Source organism: Mustela nivalis (genome assembly GCF_964662115.1).
Source record: "Mustela nivalis genome assembly, chromosome: 17".
In the NCBI taxonomy this organism is placed as follows: Eukaryota; Metazoa; Chordata; class Mammalia; order Carnivora; family Mustelidae; genus Mustela; species Mustela nivalis.
Window position 1 is genome coordinate 20,928,211 of NC_139036.1, and position 24,906 is coordinate 20,953,116.

The following is a 24,906-nucleotide window of genomic DNA, read 5'->3' on the forward strand; positions in this document are numbered from 1 at the left end:
GAGAAATTCCGAAGAGGCTAAATTCCAGCTCAGGCCACCCCAGACGTAGGGCCCACGCGCTCGGACGCACCAGTCCTGGTTACAGAAGGCTCCACTCCCCTCTCCCTTCCTCGCTCCCCGGCCCGCACTTCCCCGTCAAGGCTGAGGCGCCAGGTAACTAAGGCAAACCTGGGGAGACACCTGTGGCCGGCGACCGAGACACTTCAGACAGGGTGTGAGGAGGGTCCACTGGAAGTGGGAGGGACAGACTCTTTGACTCTCCAGCTATCTGGATACCCGCCCCGAGGTGAGACCACAAAACGGGCCTCGGGCCCCGGGGACTTCCAAACCTCCAACCCCCTCCTGCGCAGGTGGTGAAGACTCGGGTCCTTAAAGACTGCGCGCTGGGCCCGCGAGCCCGTGGGTGGAGGCGGGGCCGGGCCATCTTAAGCCCCGCCTCCTCCGCCGGGCTCGAGCCTGCGGCGGACGGCTAGGCCGACGCACCTAGACCCTCGCAGCCAATCGAGAGGCGCGGCGCAGTTTCAAATAAAGACGGCGGGTGAACATGGCGTCTGCTTTTGGGTCTGGGTGGTGATCGCTGCGCGTTCTGTGGTGAAAATGTGGCGGGTGAAAAAACTGAACGTTATCCTGTCGCCTTCGCCCCAACCGGTGAGCAAGAGAACCTCAGGGACGGAGAGAGCTGGGTCGGGGCTTTGGGGCGGGACGCCGCAGCGCCGAGTGTCCTGGAAAGCTGGGTCGAGGGGAACTTGGGGAAGGGGTGTGTGTCTGTGTGTCTGTGTGTGTGGTCTATTAACGGTCCTGCCGCTTAAGCGCGGCTGCGGTGGAAGTCTACTCTTCCTATTGCCTCAGGAGCTTCTTAGAAAGAGAAGAGGGGCCGGCCTGGCCCAGCCCAGGCTTTCTCACACTCTCCTTTCTCAGGGAAAACCAGCTATGAGAACTCCTCTCCGAGAACTTATTCTGCAGCCCGGTGCCCTCCCCAACTCTGGAAAAGGGCCCCCGATAGGCTACTCGCCGACCTCATCACTGTGCAAGCTGGGATTGCAGGTGAGATTCGCCTGGCCGGCTTCTCGACTGGGCTCTTCGCCGAGGTCGAAAGCTCAGAGGAACAGAGGGCCAAGGCTGGAACGTAATTAATAAGGATAATGAAGTCTTCTGCCTTAGTGACATCCATTTACAGCTATTCAGGCCAACAGAGAGGTGCCCTAGGGTGGTTAAAGGAAATCCACGGGGAACCCAGACCTCTATTTAGCTGTTAGTTTTTATCACCTCCTCCCCCGTTAAACCTTTACCAAACTACTGAGAAACACTATCACTTTGATTAGTGGTTCTCCCGCTAATGTGGGCTCACACGCAGAGATCAGTCAGCTGCCACAGTGAGGCAATATCCACGTTGATTCCAAGAGGTTGCCAGAACTCTTCCTGGGATCAAGTTACCCCACTAGAAGGCAGGGTACCTGGACAGACTTCTTTTAAACTAGCCCCATGTAGAATTGCCCTCACTGAGTTGTACTTTTTTCAAAAGTCTTGAGAGAAGTAGCCACGTGGAAACTGCTTTTCAGTTGTTGTAAAAACTTGCCGAGGAAGGAGATTGACCCCTCTATAAAATTCCTTAAAGAAATTTCTTTTAGAACTTAACTGCCTGGGATACTTGTCTTCCTGAAGAAATTGCTATCCTCTTTCTTTCTGATAAGGAGAATTAGGTAGTCTACGGTATTTTCCCTCTTGCTCTGGCTTCTAGAGAGCTTAGGGTCAAATTTGATCATCAGATATAGCTACGGTTACTCCTTGAAATAGGAAGATTTGCTTCCTTTTTCTTTTCTATGATTTGGTATCTCATTAACCTCTATCTGCCCTTTTTCATGCAGACTAAATTATTTGTAACATTTTTTTTTAAAGATTTTATTTATTTATTTGACAGAGAGAAATTACAAGTACACTGAGAGGCAGGCAGAGAGAGAGAGAAGGAAGCAGGCTCCCTGCTGAGCAGAGAGCCCGATGCGGGACTCGATCCCAGGACCCTGAGATCATGACCTGAGCCGAAGGCAGCGGCTTAACCCACTGAGCCACCCAGGCACCCCTATTTGTAACATTTTTATTTTTAGTTGATTTTTTAAAAGATTTTTAAAATTTATTCATTTGTCAGCGAGAGAGAGAGCACAAGCAGGCAGAGTGGCAGGCAGAGGCAGAGAGAGAAGCAGGCTTCCTGCTGAGCAAGGAGCCCAATGCGAAACTCGATCCCGGGACTCTGGGATCACAACCTGAGCCAAAGGCAGCCAATAAACAGACTGAGCCACCCAAGTGTCCCTATTTTTAGTTATTTTTATTTATTTATTTATTTATTTATTTATTTTTTAAAGATTTTATTTATTTATTTGACAGAGAGAAATCACAAGTAGATGGAGAGGCAGGCAGAGAGAGAGAGAGGGAAGCAGGCTCTCCGCTGAGCGGAGAGCCCGATGCGGGACTCGATCCCAAGACTCTGAGATCATGACCTGAGCCGAAGACAGCGGCTTAACCCACTGAGCCACCCAGGCGCCCCTATTTATTTTTTTAATTTAAAAAAATATGGAACGCTTCACGAATTTGCGTGTCATCCTTGCGCAGGGGCCATGCTAATCTTCTCTGTATCGTTCCAATTTTAGTATATGTGCTGCCGAAGCGAGCACTAGTTATTTTTATTTTTTCTTTAGTAGGCTCCATACCCAACGTGGGGCTTGAATTCAGGATCCCAAGTTCAAGAGTTGCATGCTCCACCCACTAAGCCATTCCGCTGCTCCTTTGGAGTCTGAATTATTTTTGAGATACAATATAAATTAAATAGGTTAGAGGAGGAAAGAAGAATATGTAAAAACAGAGACTTCCTGAATAACATATGTATAAAGGTAGCAGCCTTTCTTAAAAACACTGTTTTAACACTTACTGACCAGTAGAACTTTCTGGTGGGGCACTGTCATTTGAGCATTTGACTTGGTTTCAGCTCAGGTTGTCCTCTCAGGATCATGGGAATGAGCCCCGTGTCGGCTCTGCAGTCTGCTTCCCCTCTCCCTCTCCTGCCCCTCCCCCTGCTCGCTCACCCTCATTCTCTCTTTCTCTTTCTCTCTCTCAAATAAATAAATAAATCTTAAAAACAAAACAAAACAAAAATACCCAAAACTTTCTGGGTTGAAGGGAATGTTTGATAATATGTGTTGTCCAGTATGGTGGCCATAAGTTTTGTGGCTGTTGAGCACTTAAAAGGTAGTTATTATGACTGAGGACCTAAATTTTGACTTTTAGGGGAGCCTGGGTGGCTCAGTCAGTTAAGTGGCTACCTTTGGCTCAGATCAGGATCCCAGGGTCCTCGGAGCAAGCCCTACATTGGGCTCCCTGCACATCAGGAAGCCTGCTTCTCCCTCTCCCACCAACCCCCCACTCCCCTCTACTTGCATGCTCTCTCTCACTGTGTCTGTCTCTGTAAATAAATAAATAAAATCTTTAAAAAATTTTTTAAATTAAAATTAAAATATATTAGTTTTATTTAATTGTAATTTACCATATTAGTATAGTCTAGGTTAAAAAAAAGAGTACCTGTCTCCCTTTCCCTGCTCTCCCATGTGTGTACTTGTGCTCTCTCTCTTTCTCTCAAATAAATAAATAAATCCTTAAAGTAATTTTCTACATCCTCACCAACACTTGGTACTTTTTTTTTTTTAATATTTTTATTTATTTTTATTTGATAGAGAGAGATCACAGATAGGCAGAAAAGAAGGCAGAGAGAGAGGAGGAAGCAGGCTCCCCACCGAGCAGAGAGCCTGACACGGGACTTGATCCCAGGACCCTGAGATCATGACCTGAGCCGAAGACAGGTGCCCCCACTTGGTACTTTTTGTTTTGTTTTTTATAGTGGCCATTTTAATGGGTGTGAGGTGTTATGTCATTGTGGTTTTTATTTGCATTTCCCTAATAATTAGTGATGTTGAGGATCTTTTCACGTACTTTTTGGTCATTTGTATTACCTCAAGAAATGTCTGTTTTAAAGTTTTTTGTCCATTTTTTTTTTTTTAAGATTTTATTTATTTATTTGACAGAGAGAGATTACAAGTAGGCAGAGAGAGAGGAGGAAGCAGGCTCCCTGCTGAGCAGAGAGCCCGATGCGGGACTTGATCCCAGGACCCTGAGATCATGACCTGAGCCGAAGGCAGCGGCTTAACCCACTGAGCCACCCAGGCACCCTCCATTTTTTTTTTTAAGATTTTGCTTATTTATTTGAAAGAGAATGAGAGAGAGAGCATGAGAAGGGGGAAGGGTCAGAGGAAGAAGCAGGCTTCCTGTGGGACTCGATCCTAGGACTCCCTCCAGGATCATGACCTCTGAGCCTAAGGCAGTCGATTAACCAACTGAGCCACACAGGCACCCCAATTTTTTGCCCATTTTTTAAAAAGATTTTATTTATTTATTTGACAGAGAGATCAGAAGTAGGCAGAGAGGCGGGCAGAGAGAGAGGAGGAAGCAGGCTCACCACTGAGCAGAGAGCCTGATGTGGGGCTTGATCCCAAGACCCTGAGACCATGACCTGAGCTGAAGGCAGAGGCTTAACCCACTGAGCCATCCAGGAGCCCCTTTTTGCCCATTTTTAAATTGGGTTATTTTGTTGTTGTTGTTGAATTGTAAGAGTTCTTTATATATTATATATTACCAGTTTTAAGATTTTCAAATATTGTTTCCATAAGTTATTTAAAAAAAAAAATGAATAGGAACTTGATAAACACAGCAAAAACTGTAAGTGTAAGTTTACATTTCTCAGAGTCTTTGGTTTGTTTATTTAGTTTCTGAGCTATCTATTGCATACTGATTTATGTTTTTTATTTCATATCTTCATTTATGTCTTTTATTATGGTAGTGCTCTAACCTTACTAATATTGCTGTCTTTGCTCTTTTTGTTTGCTTTAACCTCATGTCTCTTTGTCATCACTTTATTTTCTACTTTTCCTTTAAAGCACTTTGAAAGAAAAACTTCTAAAAACTGGAAAAAAAAACAAACAAACCAAACCTGAAATAAAGGGACGCCTGGGTGGCTCAGTCCGTTAAGCCACTGTCTTTGTCTCGGGTCATGATCCCGGGATCCTGGGATCCTTGCTAAGCCAAGAGGCTGCTTCTCTCTTTGCCTCTGCCTGTCACTCTCCCTGCCTGTGCTCTCTCCCTCTGACAGATAAGTAAATAAATAAAATCTTTAAAAAAAAACTGAAATAAAATGTGTGAAAGTACATAAAATATACAACTTAACAAATTTGTATGAAGTACCTGTCATTGTAATCAACACTCAGTCAGCAAATTGCCAGAATATCAGAAGCCATTTTTAGCTTAACCTTATGTTTTAAAGTTTTATCCACTGATGTAAATGAGAGATTTCACATAAGTCTGATTTTTTGTTTTTTTGGGGGAACATAATTGTTCTTTCTATCTCAAGCTACTGAAATAGTTTTATCTTCCTTATATACTTCAGTAATTTTATTTTTTCTTAACAGTCTTGCTTGGAACTTGGTAAGCCATTTCAATATGCAAACTCTGGTCTTTCTTTACCTTGGAGAAACTTTCTTATAATATTTGTTAATTATATTTGTTTACTTGTTAGTAATTAAATATTGTTAATTATAAAATTTGTTAATTTCTTCATGGCACTTTTTTCTTCACATGTTAGATTTACTGGATTTATCTTCCAATTCTTTTAGGTCTTCCCTAAGGTTTATATTTCTTTGTATTTTTGTCTTTGCTTTAAGATACTTTTCCACTTGATGAGCCAGGTCAGTAATTCCAACCTCTACTCTGATCATTGTCTTTCAATTCATTTTATTGAATTTTTTAATTAAAAGTAATATTTATTATTTCCATAAGGGCTTTGTGTGTATGTATTGTACTATCCTCTTTTAATTCAGTTTGCTGAATTTTTTGTTTAAAAGTACTTTATAGGAAAAAAAAAAAAAAAAAAAAGTACTTTATAGGGGCGCCTGGGTGGCTCAGTTGGTCAAGTGTCTGCCTTTGGCTCAGGTCATGATCTCAGGGTCCTGGGATCGAGTCCTGCATCGGGCTCTCTGCTCAGCATGGAGCCTGCTTCCCTCTCTCTCTCTCTGCCTGCCTCTCTGTCTACTTGTGATTTCTCTCTGTCAAATAAATAAATAAAATATTAAAAAAAATAAAATAAAATAAAAATAAAAGTTTTTTTTTTTTTTAAAGATTTTATTTATTTATTTCACAGAGAGAGATCACAAGTAGGCAGAGAGGCAGGCAGAGAGAGAGAGAGGAGGAAGCAGGCTCCCTGCTGAGCAGAGAGCCCGATGCGGGACTCGATCCCAGGACCCCGAGATCATGACCTGAGCCGAAGGCAGCGGCCCAACCCACTGAGCCACCCAGGTGCCCTAAAAGTTCTTTTTACTATTTCCAGAAGGTCTTTGTATATGTGTGTTGTTGTACTCAAATCTTCTTCCATTGTCATCTGTTTCTTCTATCAGCTGTTTTGTTAGGGTCTACTTTTTCTAACTATCTTAGGATTTATCCTTTCTGTGCCTATTACATCCATTTAAGTACAGTCATATTTTCCCTTTCTTGTTCATTGAGTCTCAGGACCAGCAACCCTGGAGGTGGTAGAGGGCACAGTGGTCTTTGTGGCTGTGAACCAGCATGTGGGGGGTTATCAGTCCTTTATGAGGCATCAGGAGGAAGTCTCTGTTCTTCATTTTCCTCTGCTGTAAAGGTTAGAGCTCTAAAAATACCAAGGGTTAAATGGATTCATCCCATGTGTTTCAGGACACTCTCAGCTCTTGAGGCCAAGGAGACTGGGTCTCTACTTCAGATTGATGTTGCCCTTTATCCTAGGGTCCATAGATTTCTGTGGTCTCCAGCAAGACAGTATATTAACTCTGGTCCCCAATTTCTCATCTATCCCAGAAGAGGGAAAATCTTGGAGCAACTCTAGGGTCTGGCAGAGCTTACCTAGAGATCCTTCCTACCCATTCCTCTAAAAGTAGGTTGGAGTTAGGATTGGAGACAAGTGGGTCACATTCAAGCTACCATCTCCCCAGGATATAGATAGATTATCTCAGCCTTGTTTATATTGTAGGCTTGTTCACTTGCAAAGATCTAAGTTGGTTTCCCAGCTTTAGTCAGGGTTTAGTTTAGGGTTTCTTTAGTGCGCAGCAAGACTTAGCCAAATTTTGGGACGCCTGGGTGGCTCAGTTGGTTAAGCAGCTGCCTTTGGCTCAGGTCATGATCCCAGCGTCCTGGGATCGAGTCCCACATCGGGCTCCTTGCTCCGCAGGGAGCCTGCTTCTCCCTCTCCCTCTGACTCTGCCTTCCACTCTGTCTGCCTGTGCTCGATCTCGCTCGTTTTCTCTCTGACAAATAAATAAATAAAATCTTTAAAAAAAAAAAAAAGACTTAGCCAAATTTTCCCTATACAGAGGTGATGAAAACTCTTCCTTTGAGTTCAGACAATATTCTGTACCCATAATTATATGTTGGGAACCTGAATTGACTGCCTTGGTCACCTCCTTTTGTTTTCTTTGTCAGGAAGGCAGCAACACCGCATCTCCACCCGATTTTATCAATGCCAAGAGGACAGATTCCCCTTCAGAACAGTTCACCTCAAAGTGGCTAAAAGATCCTTGTCAGCATGAATCAGATGAGCAGCCCCTAGATCTGAATCCCCAAACTAACTCTACTCCTAAAATATCTGAGGAAGCTGTAGATCCCCTGGACAACAATGTGGTTAAAACCATGGTCCTTGTACCCTCTCCAGTGAGACAACAGCAAGACGTTACACTTGAAGCTCATTTAGATACTATGACAGAGACAAACAGCTCATTTCCAGATGAGCCTCTGAGGCTAGGAGATCTGCTAAGAGAAGGGGTGGCGGCCTGCAAAGAAGACAGCTTTTCAGAGGTTGTTCCCGCTATACCTGATAAACCTACATTTCTGCATCCTCCATCCCATATCTTGGAGAGTCTACCAAATCCCTGTTCAGCGCAACAGCCACACTGCTCCAAAGAAAGCCTCAGGGGTGGTAGGACTGAGGCTATGGTTGAGGACTTAGTCCCTTCGGAAAGTAATATCTTCTTGCCTTCCTCCATGCTCTGGCTCTCCCCGTCAACTGCCTTAGCAGCAGATTTCCCTGCCAGGCATGTGGACCCAGGGGAGGGAGTTGTAGAGCACAGATCTGTAGAGGAAAGAGAACTTAGCTTTCCCACACTCCTTGAGAAGACTGAGTTAGGAGATCAAGCACTTGTCTTAAATATGGGAGATACTCCATCCACATGCCTAACTCCAAATCCAGGAGAGATGGAATCCCAGGCAGCTCCAGACCCTGCAGTAGAAGATGCTGGTAGGGTTCTCATCTCTGATACAGGGCCTTGGATGTCCCCACTGGCCTGGCTGGAAAAAGATGTAAATACTTCGATTATGCTGGAAAATCTCCGCCAGAGCTTATCCCTTCCCTCTGTGCTTCGGGATGCTGCGATTAGTACTACCCCTTTCCCTACTTGCTCGGTGGGGACTTGGTTTACTCCCCCAGCAGCACAGGAAAAGAGTACAAACACCTCACAGACAGGCCCAGTGGATATCAAGGATGGTACTTCTGAGACAGAGCACCTCCTATGGGGGTAAGTGTCCTGTATCTTTGTGCCCCTGGGCTCCATTAATCAGGACCTGCTGCTCCCATTCCCTCACCCTTTCTTTCTTCTCATGTTCTTTTCTTGCAGCAACCGTCCTCTGGATCTAACTGCCTTATCTCGACATGACCTAGAAGATAACCTGCTGAACTCTCTCATCCTCCTGGAGGTTCTCTCCCGCCAGCTGCGGGACTGGAAGAGCCAGCTGACTGTCCCTCACTCAGAGGTTCGGGACAGCAGCACACAGACTGACACATCTCCCAGTGGGGTAAGAAGTTCTTCCCAGTGGGCCCTCTTCTTTAAAATATGTATAAAAGCTGAGGATCTGGAAAATCCCTTAGAGCTGTGGGTACTCATTATACCCCTGGGATACATCATCATTTTCCTAGGGAATATAAGCAAGGAAAGTTTTATTTTATTTATTTATTTATTTATTTATTTTTTTTTTTTTAAAGATTTTATTTATTTATTTGAAAGACGGAGATCACAAGTAGGCAGAGAGGCAGGCAGAGAGAGAGAGAGAGGGAAGCAGGCTTCCTGCGGAGCAGGGAGCCCGATGCGGGGCTCGATCCCAGGACCCTGAGATCATGACCCGAGCCAAAGGCAGCAGCCCAAACCACTGAGCCACCCAGGCGCCCCAAGCAAGGAAAGTTTTAAAGGAATCAGTTTCTAGATGTTCATCTTTCACATGTACTCTTTTTTTTTTTAATTTTAATTTTTTATTAACATATAATGTATTATTAGCCCCAGGGGTACAGGTCTGTGAATCACCACACATGTATTCTTTTTTTTTTTTTTTTTTTTAATTTTATTTATTTATTTGACAGAGATCACAAGCAGGCAGAGAGGCAGACAGAGAGAGAGAGGAGGAAGCAGGCTTCCCTCTGAGCAGAGAGCCCGATGCGGGGCTCGATCCCAGAAGTCTGGGATCATGACCCAAACTGAAGGCAGAGGCTTTAACCCACTGAGCTATCCAGGCGGCCCCCGCACATGTATTCTTTTTTTTTTTTTTTTCTTTTTTTTTTAAGATTTTATTTATTTATTTGACAGAGAGAGATGACAAGCAGGCAGAGAGGCAGACAGAGAGAGAGGAGGAAGCAGGCTCCCTGCTGAGCAGAGAGCCCGATGCGGGACTCGATCCCAGGACCCTGAGATCATGACCTGAGCCGAAGGCAGCGGCTTAACCCACTGAGCCACCCAGGCGCCCCGCACATGTATTCTTAACTAATTTTTTTCTTTCCTACTTCCTCATTCTCAGTGGCCCTTTCCTACTTTCCTAAAGAGGAGCATATTCATGACCTATCCTGAATCTTACATTGTCAAGGGATAATAATCAAAGGACAGTAGAAAATCTTTGTGTACATGCTGAGAAAGCAAATGGCTGCAATGATAACGTAACACATGTGGATTATTAAAAATTTTGACTGAAGTTCACTATTGAGATTTTGGCATGTATCTCCAAAGGAGCACCTAGAATTGGGTCTTTTCTTCCTCCATTCCTACTTATGCCCATTACTTATGTGAAGCAGATTCTCAGTTCTTACATCTAGAAGAAAGGAAAATCAGCATAGAATTGTTGCTGAAGCATGTCTTAGTGTAGGAATTATAGTAATCCACAGACACATGAGTTAATAAGGGGAGGGAATTGCTGTCCTTTTTATTAATAAATTATTCCCAATAAAATGTTACTGGGTTAAATGGACTTCTTGGTTGCAGAGATATTGATTAATAATAGACTTAATATATTATAGAATTAAAATATATTACGTGAGGATAAAATTCTGAGTGTAAAAATACAAGGTTCAAGGAAGAAAGGATGATAAAAAATTTCTGACTCTTTTTAAAGATTTAAAGATTTATTTAGTTGAGAGGGAGGATGTGCATGCATGCAGAGGCAGAGGGAGAACGAGAAGGAGAGAAGCAGACTCCCCACTGAGGGTAAAGCCCAAAGCAGGGCTTGATCTCACCACCCTGAAATCATGACCTGAGCTGAAATCAAGAGTCAGATGCTTAATCAACTGAGCCACCCAGGGACCCCCAAATTTCTGATCTTTTTTTGTTTTAAATTATTTTATTTTTTAAATTTATTTTATTTTAAATTTTTAAAATTAAAAAAATTTAAATCTATTTTTATTATTTATTATTATTATTATCATTATTATTATTATTTTAAATTTCCGACCTTTAGGAAGAGCTTGTGTATGCATTGTTTAAAAAGATTTATTTATTTGAGAGAGAGTGTACATGTGCGCAGGGGCAGGGGCAGAGGGAAAGGGAGAGAGAGGATCCTTATGTGAACGCCCTACTGAGTGCAGAGCCCCATGTAGGGCCTGATCCCAGGACCATGAGATCATGACCTGACCAAAATCAAGAGTGGGATGCTTAACTGGCTGAGCTACCCAGTGGCCCCTGTTTATGCATTTTTTTTTTTTTAAGATTTTTTATTTATTTATTTGACACACAGAGAGAGATCACAAGTAGGCAGAGAGGCAGGCAGAGAGAGGAGGAAGCAGGCTCCCTGCTGAGCAGAGAGCCAGATGCAGGGCTTGATCCCAGGACCCTGGGGTCATGACCTGAGCTGAAGGCAGAGGCTCTAACCCACTGAGCCACCCAGGCGCCCCTCAAACTATCAATATTTATAACATGGTTAAAATTACAGCCTTTATAACATTTTAAACTTAAGAGTACTCAGTCTTTCAAGGTTATCCTGTGAGATATGAGAGGAAAACAGTTTAAAGACCACTATTCTAGAGGATTCTGGTTGTGACAGCACAGGTTGAGAAAGGAAGGGAATGGTGTCCAGGGAAGGAATTGAGAGCCTCAGTCTTGTGGCCTTTGAGATAACGGGTAGCTACTGCTAAGAAGAGCTGGTCTCCAAATGCCCAGAGACCTGGGGTTGAAAATATCCTCAACTTTACCTTCTGCCAAAATCCTGACCTCCTTCCCCACTCTTTCCCTGAAGCTTGCCAAATCCCTTTGGAGGCCACTGAGCCAGAGCCAAAGAGGGGCAGTGACAGCACCTGCCGCCATTCCCTATTCCCCATCACAGTGTCCTGTCCTTCCCGCTTGGCTGCCTCCTTCACACTAATCTCATCACTTGCCTGACTGCCCCGCTCTGAGGAGCATTCGTGCCCTGCCCAGCTCTCACAGAGTGCTGTGGGCCTTACCACACACGATGTGGTGGGGAATAATGGCCGCTCTGCAGGGGAGGGGAGCAGCTAATGCCACAAGCTCTGTCGCCTTAAATCCAGACTGCTGTAACATCATGACTCAGCACTGCTGCTCCCACAGGTTTTGTCTCAGATGATGGCTGCCTTTCAGCAGTAATGACATTTCTGGGCTTTTCTCTCAGAACCTGAGTCTTTGTATGGCTCTGCTGTCTCAAGATCATACTTTTCCACTCTACACAGCATACTAATTTTTATCTGCACTAAGGTAAGGCATAGACAGAGAATGAGAAAAACGACTAAGAAATATTCAAGAAGGTTACTAGAAATTAAGAGAATTACAAATTAAAAGAATGAAAACTATTTTCGTCTCACAAAATGGCAAAAAATAAAATAGATAATACTGGTAAATATTGTCCCATTGTAGGTAGGGTGTATAAATTGGTTCAACCTTTTTTGAAAGTAGTTTAAGATCATTAAAGCAATTCAGACTTTTTGACCCAGTAGTTCCACTTCTAGGAATGTATCCTAAGAGTTAAAAAAAAATGCTGCATAAAGGCAGTAGCTTTTTTCGAAAACACCATAAGATGGGATATTCTGCAATGTAATTTTATTTATTTATTTATTTAAAGATGTTTATTTGAGAGAGAGAGAGAATGAGCAGTGGGGAGGGGCTGAGGGAGAGAAAGAGAGAGCAGACTCCCTGCTGAGCAGGGCAGTGCGGGGGGGGGGGGGGGGTGGGGGGGTGGGGGGGTGGGGGGGGGTGGGGGGGTGGGGGGGTGGGGGGGTGGGGGGGGGGTGCTAGATCTCAGGACCTGGAGATCATGACCTAAGCCAAAGGCAGATGAACCAACATACCACCCAGGCACCCTGCAACGTAATTTTAAAGTATGCTTATGAAGAGTTTTTAATAACATGGAAAGGAAGTATAACATAAATCATGGCTTTTAAAGAAAGGAAATTACAAAAAAAAGAAAGGAAATCAGAGTTTAGATAATTTCTGAAAGGCTTCGAGGTGAGGTAAAGTATCAGCGGAAGTTAAAAATGAGTGTACTCTACTTTGATAGGTCCCCATGTTCCAGTCTCAGGCAATTTCAGTGAAGAGAGTGAATATAAACTCAAGGTTAAATAACATTAATATAATGAAATTAAGTAATAGAAGGAAGACCCCATGTTTATTTATGTTATAATCTCAGTTGTGATTTTCTTTCTTTTTTTTTTTTTAAAGATTTTATTTATTTATTTGACAGAGAGAAATCACAAGTACACTGAGAGGCAGGCAGAGAGAGAGAGAGAAGGAAGCAGGCTCCCTGCTGAGCAGAGAGCCCGATGCGGGACTCGATCCCAGGACCCTGAGATCATGACCTGTGCCGAAGGCAGCGGCTTAACCCACTGAGCCACCCAGGCGCCCCTCAGTTGTGATTTTCTTAAGCATTACTGTCTTTCATCATACCTAAAACACTGTCAGTATTAAGATGCATCCCAATTTCAGTGGCACTATTGTATAAAAAGATAATCATCTTAGAATTTATTGAATAAGGTAGTTTCTTTTTTCAAGATTTTATTTATTTGATAGAGCACAAGCAAGGGGATTGGCAGGCAGAGCAGGGAGAGCCCGATGTAGGGCTCGATCCCAGGACCCCGGGATCATGACCTGAGCCACCCAGGCCCCTTGAATTTGGTAGTTTCTTTTTTTTTTTTTTTTTTTTTAAAGATTTTATTTATTTATTTGACAGAGCACACAAGTAGGCAGAGAGGCAGGCAGAGAAAGAGAGAGAGAAGCAGGCTCTGCACTGAGCAGAGAGCCCGATGTGGGGCTCGATCCCAGGGTCCTGGGATCATGACCTGGGCCGAAGGCAGAGGCTTTAACCTGCTGAGCCACCCAGGCGCCCCAATTTGGTAGTTTCTTTCTAAATCAGTAATCTTCCTGACACCTGAGGGAAGTAATATACTCCTCAGTTACAATAAATCCCTATAGCCAGAAAATCTCTGGTGTGGAGTTATAGTGAAATCTTTCAGGGTAGTTGCTATACTGTTGGTTAAGAATCATTGCTCTTGGGCACCTGGGTGGCTCAGTGGGTTGAGCCGCTGCTTTCAGCTCGGGTCATGATCTTGGGGTCCTGGGATCGAGTCCTGCATTGGGCTCTCTGCTCAGCGGGAAGCCTGCTTCCTCCCCTCTCTCTGCCTGCCTCTCTGCCTACTTGTGATCTCTCTCTGTCAAATAAATAAATAAAATCTTAAAAAAAAAAATCATTGCTCTAGGGGTCCTTGGGCGGGTCAGTCGGTTAAGCGGCCAACTCTTGATTTCTGCTCAGATCATGATCTCAGAGTCCTGGGATAGAGTCCTGGGTCTGGCTCTGAGGTCAGCAGGGAGTCTGCTTGGCCCTGTCCTTCTCCCTCTGTCCCCCTCCCCGCTCATGTTTGCTGTCTCTCAAATAAATAAATTACATCTAAAAAAAAAAAAAAAAAAAGAATCATTGCTCCGGATGGTGAAATTATTAATGGCTTCTTTTTCCATTTTATTCACTCTATATTTCCAAACTTTTATAAACCTTTAAACACATGTCATCCTTATAGTTAGAAAAAGTTGTGTTTTTTTTTGTTGTTTTTTTTTTTTAAGATTTTATTTGACAGAGAAATCACAAGCAGGCAGAGAGGGGGGGGGAAGCAGGCTCCCCGCCGAGCAGAGAACCTGTTGCGGGACTCTATCCCAGGACTCTGGGATCATGACCTGAGCCAAAGGCAGCAGCTTAACCCACTGAGCCACCCAGGCGCCTGAAAAAGGTTATTTTGAAAAGGAATTTTTTTATGTACCTCTGGATTTTTTTCTGACTCAGCTTCCTTCAGCTGTGAGCCTTGCTCCTGCTTTTCATAGGAGAGGGTCCTGGATCTTGGCAGATGGGAGGGGGAATGTGGCGCTGGTGGGGCATGTTGCCTCTTCAAAGGGCACACTTTTGTTTCTCTGACTAGACAAGTAAGAAACCTCAGCATCTTCAGGAGAGCCAAGAGATTGGACAGGCTCTGCAGCAGACCAGGAATGTCATGGTAAGTACTGATTGCCTTTATGCCATCTCTGGGTGTCCTGTGATGATCAAGAATGAGTCTTGGGGCACTTGGGTGGCTCAGTGGGTTGGGCCGCTGCCTTTGGCTTGGGTCATGGTATCAGGGTCCTGGGATCGAGCCTCGGATCGAGCCTCACATCGAGCTCTCTGCTCGGCGGGGAGCCTGCTTCCCTCTCTCTTTCTCTGCCTGCCTCTCGGCCTACTTGTGATCTCTCTCTCTCAAATAAATAAATAAAATCTTAAAAAAAAAAAAGAATGGAGAGTTCTGGGTGGTTAGCAGATGGTGATTATCTTCTCCCTACTGGGAGCTTGAAACTGGGGTCAGTGGTTTCCCCTCCCAGTGCCCTTGGTTATTAGTTCCGACTTAGTGACTTTATTTGGTCTCTGGTCTAACCTAACCACCTTTCCATTTACAGCAGTCTTGGGTGCTGGCTTCTAAAGAGCTGATATCCTTGCTTCATCTATCTCTGTTGCACTTAGAGGAAGATAAAACTGCCGTGAGTCAGGAGGTAAGCAGCACGAAGGTGAAGGCACTCCGGTGAGACTGAAAGTCCAAAAAAAGGAACTGGACGTGGTGTCTGATTCTTTTTTTTTTTTTTTTAAAGATTTAATTTATTTATTTATTCATTCATTCATTCATTCATTCATTCATTCATTTATTTATTTTAGAGATTTTATTTATTTATCTGACAGAGAGAGATCACAAGTAGGCAGAGAGGCAGGCAGAGAGAGAGAGAAAGGAGGAAGCAGGCTCCCCGCTGAGCAGAGAGCCCGAAGCGGGACTCGATCCCAGGACCCTGAGATCATGACCTGAGCTGAAGGCCGCGGCTTAACCCACTGAGCCACCCAGGTGCCCGCGGTGTCTGATTCTTATCTTGTAGTCTCGGCATGCAGAAACCCTGGTCTCCTGCTGTTGTGACGTGTTGAAGAAGTTGAAGGCAAGGCTCCAGAGCCTCAAAGCAGAAAGGGAGGAGGCAAAACACAAAGAGGAAATGGCACTTAGAGGCAAGGACGCGGTAAGGTGCCAGGCCTTTGTTCCTGGATGTGGGAGGTCTCTTCCTCAGGGTTCCTGCAAGAACACAGAGTTACTTGCCCTCTTCCCTCAACAGGCGGAGGCTGTGCTAGAGGCTTTCTGTGCACATGCCAGCCAGCGCATCAGCCAGCTGGAACAGGACCTGGCATCCACTGGGAACTTCAGAGGCCTTTTGAAGGAGACCCAGGCCCAGCTGGTAATTTGAAGGCATTTTCTTCCCTGGGATCTAAGCTGACACACTGGGATGGCCATATCCTCACACTCTGTTGTATCCAGAGGGAGGGGGCCATCTCTGTAGGCAATCCTTCTTGTGTAGGTTGGGCTTCATGCTGAGCAGAAAGAGGTGGCTCAGCAGACAGCAAGTCTGACTTCAAACCTACAACAGGACTGGATATCCATGCAGCTGGATGTGAGTATTTGGGGCTATTATATCACCCTTTACTCCCAGCCCGCCCTGTTAGGAGCCCTGCCTCGAATGTGCTCTCTTGACCTGCTTGCTTCCCCTACTAGTACGTAACATGGACAGCCTTGCTGAGCCGGTCTCAACAACTCACAGAGAAACTCAAAGCCAAGAGCCGGCAGACCCTGCAGGAACGTGATGCTGCAATTGAGGAAAAGCAGCAGGTACAAACCAGAAGTGGGGACTTCTTAGGCCTGGTTTCCTCATCCTCCTCTGTAGAAGGCCTTTCTAATGAGTGGTATCATTAGCCTCTTTCCCTGGTTGTGTCCTTTTTCTCCTCTGGGTTTGGAGACCAGCCAGGTCCTTTCACTGTAGATGGCTTTGGGCCCAGTTGTTTCCTTTTCTCTTTAGTATCTTCTTCAGCTACTTTTCTCCTCTTTCTCCTTTTTTACTGGGGAACTTATTTCTGCAGTGTTACTGCCCAGGAGCAAGGTGCTTTGCTGTTCTGTCCAGAAAGAGAAGCTGGTCTGAGTCCTAGGATTCCTGATTCAGGAAGAATCATAGGAGAAAAATCTATCTTTTCTTCCTAGGTTTCCAGGGAGCTGGAACAAGCTACTACCCATTTAGAGGACTGCAAAAGCCGAATAGAACAACTAGAGTTGGAAAACAGTCACCTAGCAACAGGTAGGTGTGTGTGTCTGTGTGTGTGTGTGTGTGTGTGTGTGTGGTGGTGGTGGTGGTGTGTGTGTGTGTGTGTGTGTGTGTGTGTGTGTGTACACGTACACATACAGACACGAACAAGCCCTGTGCCCTGCTGAAGCCTGGCGTATGGCAGTAGAACAAAGAAGTGCTGTGGAGCATTTTTTTCAGAGCAGAAGAACAGAGAGGTTTTGGCCTGATGACTACATGCTGTCATTAGGATACTTTTCGTTTAGATATCCGGGCTCAGCTGCAGAGTCTGGCCAGCATGGAGAGTCAGCTAAAAGAGCTACAGAGTCAGCATGCCCATTGTACCCAGGACCTGGCCATGAAGGATGAGTTGCTCAGCCAGCTGACACAGAGCAATGAGGAACAGGCTACTCAGTGAGTCACTATTGGGTTGTGGTGGCAGTCAGCACCCAGAGTGTAGGATGGCTGGGATCTAAAAGAAGGTCTTTGGCAGATGGCAAAAGGAAGCGGTGGAACTAAAACACACGCAGGCAGAGCTGCAGCAGCAACAGGCCGTCCTGGCCAAGGAGGTCCAAGACCTGAAGGAGACCCTGGAGGTGAGGAACATGGCTCGGGGCAGGGGAGCTGGGAGCAGCGTGCCTCTTACCTGATGCTGTGCTGGTGACATTTGAGGCTGGGGACCAGAAAAAGCCTCTGTTCCCAGGGCTCTGAAATTTCCCACTTAGCTCATTTTCACCCCCTCCCTCTCTTGCCCCTTGCCTTCCTTCCTTTTCCTGTGTCCCCAGTTTGCAGACCAAGAGAATCAGGTTGCTCACTTAGAGCTGGGTCAGGTGGAATGTCAGTTGAAAACCACGCTGGAAGCACTCCGGGAGCGCAGCCTGCAGTGTGAGGACCTCAAGGACACTGTGGAGAACCTGAAGTAAGATTTCTACGTTTCTGTGCTTCACCTACTAAGTGTTTCCCATCCAAGTACTAACCAGGCCCGATCCTGCTTAGCTTCCGAGATCAGACGAGATCGGGTGCGTTCAGGTGGTATGGCCGTAGACATTCACCTACTAAGTGTTTAATGCTTCCTCGGAACACTTCAGAAACTGCAGTCTTGGAGACTGTGACATGATCCAAGAACCTCTTGTTTTCCTCTTTTTTTTTTTTTTTTTTTTAAGATGTTATTTATTCATTCGAAAGAGAGAAAAAGAGAATGAGAGCATGAGAAGGGGGAGAACTAGAGGGAGGGGGACAGCAGACCCCACACTGAGTGCAGAGGCTGAGGCCAGGCTGGATCCCAGGACTCATGACCTGAGCTGAAATCAAGAGTCAGACGCCCAACTGACTGAGTCACCCAGGCGCCCCATGTTTCCTTTTTGAATGAAGCTCCGTGTGGGGATTTGGGAGAGGAGTTCAGAGGTTGCCTGGTCTTTGGCTGTATTCTCTATTCTTTCCTAATTTCAGGGCTAACCTGGCTAGAACCATAGCAGAGAACCAGGAACAACACCTGGAGAAGACCCGCCAGTATTCCCAAGAGCTAGGGATGCTGACTGAGCAACTACGGAGACTCACCCTCTTCTTAAAGGCAAAACTAAAGGAGAAGGTAGGATCCAGGGATTCCTTCTCTTCCTTTCCAATCATATCTTCAACCAAAGACAATTTTATTCTTTCCTTCCCAATCTGTAGATTTTTAATTTCCTTTTCTCGTCCTACTTCATTAGCTAGAACTTCCACCACTACATGGAAAGGGAGGGGTAAAAGGGGACATCCTTCCCTCATTCCTGATCTTAAGTATGATGTTAGCTGCAGGCTTTTGTAGGTTGAGGAAGTTCTCCTCTATTCCTAGTTGATGAGAGTTTTTCCAGTTGTATCTTTATCATGCAGAATGGTCTTCCTAAAACACTACTCTTCTTCCATCTCTGACCTTCACTGACTTTCAGTTACCTACAGTACTTCATGCTGTCATCCTTTTTTTCATCTGTTTCCTGCCTATTATGAACCCTTTACTCCAACTAGACTGCCTGTATACCACATGTCTCTAATCATACATGCCCTGTCTCTAATCATACCCAGACTTGGGCTGTTACCATGCCCATTTTCTAGAAACTAGAAATACCTTTTCCTTTCTTTATCCTCCTTATTTCAACTTCTTTCAAATGTTCCAGAATCACATGGACTCAGTGATCTCCTGCTGTATTCTTCATGAACTTACTCTCCTTTTGCACTTGCATTAGTTTCCCTCAGATGTCTGTTCTCATCATCTAGATTATGATGTTTAAAGAAAGCAGATGGGGGGCGCCTGGGTGGCTCAGTGGGTTAAAGCCTCTGCCTTTGGCTCAGGTCATGATCTCAGGGTCCTAGGATTGAGCCCCACATAGGGCTCTCTGCTCAGCAGGGAGCCTGCTTTCTCCTCCCTCTCTCTGCCTGCCTCTCTGCCTGCTTGTGATCTCTGTCAAATAAAATCAATAAAATCTTTAAAAAAAAAAAAAAGAAAGAAAGAAAGCAGATGGGACACCTGTGTGATTCGGTTGGTTAAGCATCTGACTAGATTTCAGCTCAGTTCATGATCTCAGGATCATGAGATCAAGCCCCAGGCTGGGCTCCACACTCTGGTGAGTCTGCTGGAGATTTTCTCTCTCTTCCTCTCACTCTGGCCCTCCCCCTGCACTCACTCTTCCTCTCTCTCTCAAATAAATAAATATTTAAAAAAAAAAGAGGGGGCACCTATGTGGCTCAGTGGATTAAGCCTCTGTCTTTGGCTCAGGTCTTGATCTCAGGGTCCTGGGATCAAGTCCCCCGCATCAGGCTCTCTAGCAGAGAGCCTGCTTCCCCCCGCCCTACCCCATCTACCTACTTGTGAACTTGCTCTCTCTGTCAAATAAATAAAATATTTAAAAAAAAAAAACAGAAAACAGAAATTTAGCCTTTCTTCTTTGGCTTTCCCACAGTGCACACCACACATATCTTTCGGAATAGTTAATCAGCTTATTCAACATTGAAAGGTACAACCACGATCCTGAAATTTGGAAGTGCTTATGATCTGACCCTAGTGTGTGCTGAGCACAGAAAATGTGAAAGAATCCACAGTGTTGCAGGGAAGATAGGTGTAACCTTGACATCTTGACTTGGGATCATGATAGAGGTCTTCATGGAGGAAGCATCAGTTATACCTTTGAGAGTTAGCATGTCTTCTCAGAGCAGGTGATCCTTGGGCAGAGTCTTGAGTTTTGGAAGGTGGGGGTGGGGCAGGGGCAGGGTTATGTAGGAAGGCCTACTAGGCAAAGTCAGAAAGTGCCTTTCTGACTATGAAAGTCAGAGAGGCACTGTGTGTACTCTTCTTGTAGTGTCTACCTTATAACATGACCTGGGTTATGTGCTGGGGTTACAGGTGAACAAGATAAGGCCCTGCTCATAAGGAATTTGGCAGGTTTGGAGTCTGGGAAGTAGCTTTTCAGTATAGAAGCTATATGGGGCAAGAATGACAAGGAGACAAAACTAGAGAAGTAGACAGGAGGCCTGGAGGTTTGAACTAATGGCGATTATAGAAGGGTTAGAAAGGAAAGGGTGGACTGGATGAATTGAATACGAATTTAGAAAATAGAAGTGGGTGCCTGGGTGGCTCAGTGGGTTAAGCCGCTGCCTTCGGCTCAGGTCATGATCTCAGGGTCCTGGGATCGAGTCCCGCATCGGGCTCTCTGCTCAGCAGGGAGCCTGCTTCCTCCTCTCTCTCTCTCTGCCTGCCTCTCTGCCTACTTGTGATCTCTCTCTGTCAAATAAATAAATAAAATCTTTAAAAAAAAAAAAAGAAGAAGAAAATAGAAGTAATAGAACCTGGTAACCAATTTGGTGTAGGAGTAAGGTGGAAGAGTGAAGGATCGTCTCTAAATTGCTGGAAAGATGATGATACTTTCTAGAACTGGGGGTGGCACACTTTTCCCATAAAGTACAATATCGTACTTTTGTCTTTTTGGCCATGTTGTCACTATCTTAACTACTCAACTATGCCTTTGTAGCTCAAAAGCAGCCATAGATAATATGTAAATAAATGTATGGCTGTATTTCAATAAAGCTTATTTACCAAGACAGGTGGCAGGCCAGATCTGAACCACAGACTGTCAGTTGCTGCCCTCCCAATCCCCCGGCCCTAGTGTCATAAACTGGAGGAGGAACAGATTTTTGGTGGGATGGGACAGGGAAAATGGTGAGGTCAGCCTTATGTAACCTAAATTTCAGGTAGACTGTGGAGCGTTCTGGTAGATTTTTCACAGGCTTTTGGGTCTGGAGATTGAGAAAATAATCTACTTGAGAGAGACAGCTAGAAAGTTCATCCACGTAGTAGTAGCTTTTTTGTGGAGTTCCCCAAGGCAAGGCCTAGGGAATGGATTAGAGTATAAAGAAGGCCAAGGATGAACCAAAAGGAGTCCAACAGTTTAAGGAACAACCCGTGGATAGAGAGAAGAAATAGTGAGAAAGTTATGAGGCGTGTGTATGAAGGAGAGAGTCATGTCCCAGAAGCTGAGAAAAAGAAGTTTCTTTTTTTTTTAAAGTTTTTAATTTTTTTATTTTTTAAAATTTGACAGAGATCGCAAGTAGGCAGAGAGAGCAGGGGGAGGAAGCAGGCTCCCTGCTGAGCAGAAAGCCCAATGTGGGGCTTGATCCCAGGACCCTGGGATCATGACCTGGGCTGAAGGCAGAGGCTTTAACCCACTGAGCCACCCAGGCACCCCAAGAAAAGGAAGTTTCTAAAAGAAGAACATGGTCATCGATTATCAAATAGGTCAGGTAAAACAAGAGCTGAAACATGTCTGTGGAATTTGAAAGTAAGGATGCCCTTAGTGAACCAAATGAGTTTTGGTGGAATGGTGAGGAAGAAGACTGAGTGTAGTGGGCTAGGGAGTCACTAGATAATGACAGTTTTAGGCGGGAAATGTAGGCTTCTTTATCTTTTTCTTGATCGGAGGGGAAAGAGAAAAGGCAGTTTAAAAATGGGATTTAGTGGGGCACCTGGGTGGCTCAGTGGGTTGAGCCTCTGCCTTCGGCTCGGGTCGTGATCTCAGGGTCCTGGGATCGAGCCCCACATTGGGCTCTCTGCTCAGCGGGGAGCCTGCTTCCCCCTCTCTCTCTGCCTGCCTCTCTGCCTACTTGTGATCTGTCTGTGAAATAAATAAATAAAATTAAATTAAAAAATGGGATTTAAGTTAAGAAGGTTTCTGTGTTTGTGTTTTTGTTGTTGTTGTTGTTGTTGTTTTGTGAGAGAATTAAATTTTGGGAAAGGAGCTAATTGAGAAGGTGCTGAAAGAGAAAAAAGAGAGTAGATGGAACAGCATTCCAGAGGAGGTGGCTTCTTGGTACCTGGAAGTTTAAGAGATCATAAGCCTGAAGAGCCGCTGACCATGTTTCTCCTCTATCCTTAGGCTGAACCAGAGACCCCCGTGGTAAGCACAGCCTGTGCTCCTGCCCAGGAATGCCCTCTGCCTACTGCCAGCGCCTTCCTGGGAAATGTCTTGACAACAGTGGCAGATGAAGGTTAAAGGCCCTGGGATTTAGGGGTGGGAGAGTTGTGGCCCTGGCTTCTGTTATGGCAGACCCTTGACTGGGTCACCAGAGGAGCCCTCTACCTTGGTTGGTTTTGTTTCAGAGTCAGAAGCATCTCCTGTGCCCTTGCTCGGAAGTGACAAGAGTGCTTTCACCCGAGTAGCATCAATGGTTTCCCTTCAGCCTACAGGTTAGGATGGGCTCCAGGGATCCTGCCTCATTTCTAGATCTGGTACTCATGATAAAGAGTAAAACAGTGAGAAGTAATTTGCTCTAAAAACCTCAATTTTACATGGGCTCATTTTATTTCTGCCTTTTGGGATCTGCGGTGTTCTGGAAATTTAAATCCTATGGGTGGGGAACATGGATAAGAGTTGTGGTGGCGAGGGCTACCCACACTTCTTCCTTCCAGAGCCCAAGGGCTCTGCTTCCAGCTAGCACTTGCTCTTTCAGAGATCCCAGGCATGGAGAAGAGCCTGGCAGAAATGGGTGAAATGACTCTGGAGCTTCAAAGCCTGTGCTCCCTGCTGCAAGAGTCTAAAGAGGAAGCTGTCAGGACTTGGCAGCGAAAGATGTGAGTGGAGGGTGGTCTTGATCAGAGGGGGCAGGTCACGTGAGATGGCTCCTTATGTCCAGGGCCCAGCCAGCACCTGGGAGGACAGAAATAATGCTGAATTTTTCCCTCCCCTAGTTGTGATCTGCAGGCAAGTCTACAGGCCCAGGAAGAACAGCATCAGGAAGCCCAGAAGGCAAAGGAGGCAGACATAGAGAAGCTGAACCAGGCCTTGTGCTTGCGCTACAAGGTGAAGGAAGGGCCTAGAAGTGGGGCGATGAAGAACTGGGGCAGCTCTACTGGCCCATTGGGAGCAGTGGTCTCTCCAGGAATCTGGGTGGTGGGGATTTTCCAATCCTTGCCCTAGTTTTGCCCTTCCTGGGGTCAGCCATTTTACACATTTGGGAATTAGCAATGGGCTGACCCATCTCCCAGGATGACCTAGAAGTCAGGAACTCTGGCAGAACTCTCTCAACACTGAAACATGCCTTGCCTGATGTAGCCCTAGAGGAAGAATCGGGAGTGTTATCAATTGGTGTTATTGGAGCTGGACAGGGGTCAGACACTAAATCCTATCTCCTGGCAAGGGCTGCTAAGAAGCCAGCTCTCTCAGTGCTTCTTACCTCCCTTTCCCTCACAGAATGAAAAGGAGCTCCAGGAAGTGATACAACAGCAGAATGAGAAGATCCTAGAGCAGATAGACAGGAGCGGCGAGCTCATAGTATGTTCAGTATGATGCCTGGCCCTCCACCTTCTGTGTCCCTGAGGGCTAGAATTTCAGATTTGGTGGGAAATGGATCCCTGGTCTTCCCTTGTTCACCGTTCACCACATGGGATAATAAGGGTAGAGAGGCCCTTTGAGGGCTACTGGACATCTGTCCATTCTTGTCCCCAGAGCCTTAGAGAGGAGGTAACCCAGCTCACCCGCTCACTTCGGCGTGCAGAGACAGAGACTAAGGTGCTCCAAGAGACTCTAGCAGGTCAGCTGAACCCCGACTGTCAGCCTATGGCTACTAACTGGATCCAAGAGAAAGTGTGGCTCTCCCAAGAGGTGAGAGGTGACTCAGCAGAGGAGCTGGGCAGCTGGTGAGAACCCTAGGCTGTGCCTCTGCTGATCCGAATATACCTACAGGTGGACAAATTGAGGGTGATGTTCCTGGAGATGAAAAATGAGAAGGCAAAACTCATGGTCAAGTTCCAGAGCCATGTAAGAATTCCCATGCCATTCAGGGCCATTTCCCACTACTACTAGCAAGTGCTCTGCCATATTTTCCTTGCCCCACAAGCTATGCTGTTTTTCTGAGTGTAGGACTTAATGCATCTTGTCTGTTTTCTAGAGAAACATACTAGAGGAGAATCTTCGGCGCTCTGACAAGGAGTTAAAGAAACTAGATGACATTGTTCAGCATATTTATGAGGTAAAGGAGGGAGGGAGTTGATGTAGCTAAGGCACCTGGCATAGGGCTTGGCCCCAGGAAGTACTCAGGAGCATCTCTGTGGTTCCCAGCCTGTGCTGAGGCCTGGGCCTGACTCACTGTTGCAGGCTTCTCTGTGGCTTCTGCTCTCTCCCCTCTGACCCAGTTGGTGCTTCCTGGGGCTGGGAGCCTTGGACTTATGACCCTAATCTGCCTTTTATGCCTCTTCCCAGACTCTGCAGTCCATCCCAGAGGTTGTGAGGGGTTGCAAGGAGCTACAGGGATTGCTGGAATTTCTGAGCTAAGAAACTGAAAGCTGGAATCTGTTTCACCCTTACCTGCAGTACTCCCTTAGCCCAACACCAGGACCAACGGACAAAGAGCTAGCTGTGTTTAATGTTATTTAAATAAAATATATTTAATGTATTTCTTCAAGTTCACTGAATCC

At 45.5% G+C, this 24,906-nt stretch overlaps 2 protein-coding genes across 7 annotated transcripts in view; both read left to right on the top strand.

Annotated features, from left to right (window-relative positions):
• SPAG5 (sperm associated antigen 5) lies at positions 1 to 24,884 on the top strand. 6 transcript variants are annotated; one of them, XM_082707020.1, is made up of 24 exons: positions 1 to 648; positions 929 to 1,044; positions 7,543 to 8,630; positions 8,730 to 8,907; positions 14,777 to 14,851; positions 15,285 to 15,377; positions 15,750 to 15,884; positions 15,978 to 16,097; positions 16,218 to 16,310; positions 16,412 to 16,525; positions 16,892 to 16,985; positions 17,237 to 17,384; positions 17,464 to 17,566; positions 17,756 to 17,889; positions 18,420 to 18,558; positions 22,370 to 22,481; positions 22,594 to 22,680; positions 22,944 to 23,064; positions 23,182 to 23,293; positions 23,684 to 23,764; positions 23,939 to 24,094; positions 24,176 to 24,250; positions 24,381 to 24,461; positions 24,692 to 24,884. In XM_082707020.1, exons 2-24 carry the CDS (start codon positions 931 to 933, stop codon positions 24,761 to 24,763), a joined length of 3,525 nt encoding a protein of 1,174 aa, XP_082563146.1. In that variant the 5' UTR covers positions 1 to 648; positions 929 to 930; the 3' UTR covers positions 24,764 to 24,884. The 6 variants fall into 6 exon arrangements, with proteins under 6 accessions (XP_082563146.1, XP_082563147.1, XP_082563145.1 ...); XM_082707019.1 differs by having other exon boundaries at positions 3 to 648; positions 919 to 1,044; XM_082707023.1 differs by having other exon boundaries at positions 364 to 648; positions 919 to 1,044; positions 7,547 to 8,630.
• ALDOC (aldolase, fructose-bisphosphate C) overlaps positions 1 to 24,906 on the top strand; it is a 1,020,901-nt gene that overhangs the window by 991,529 nt on the left and 4,466 nt on the right. The gene's annotated exons all lie outside the window — the stretch shown is intronic.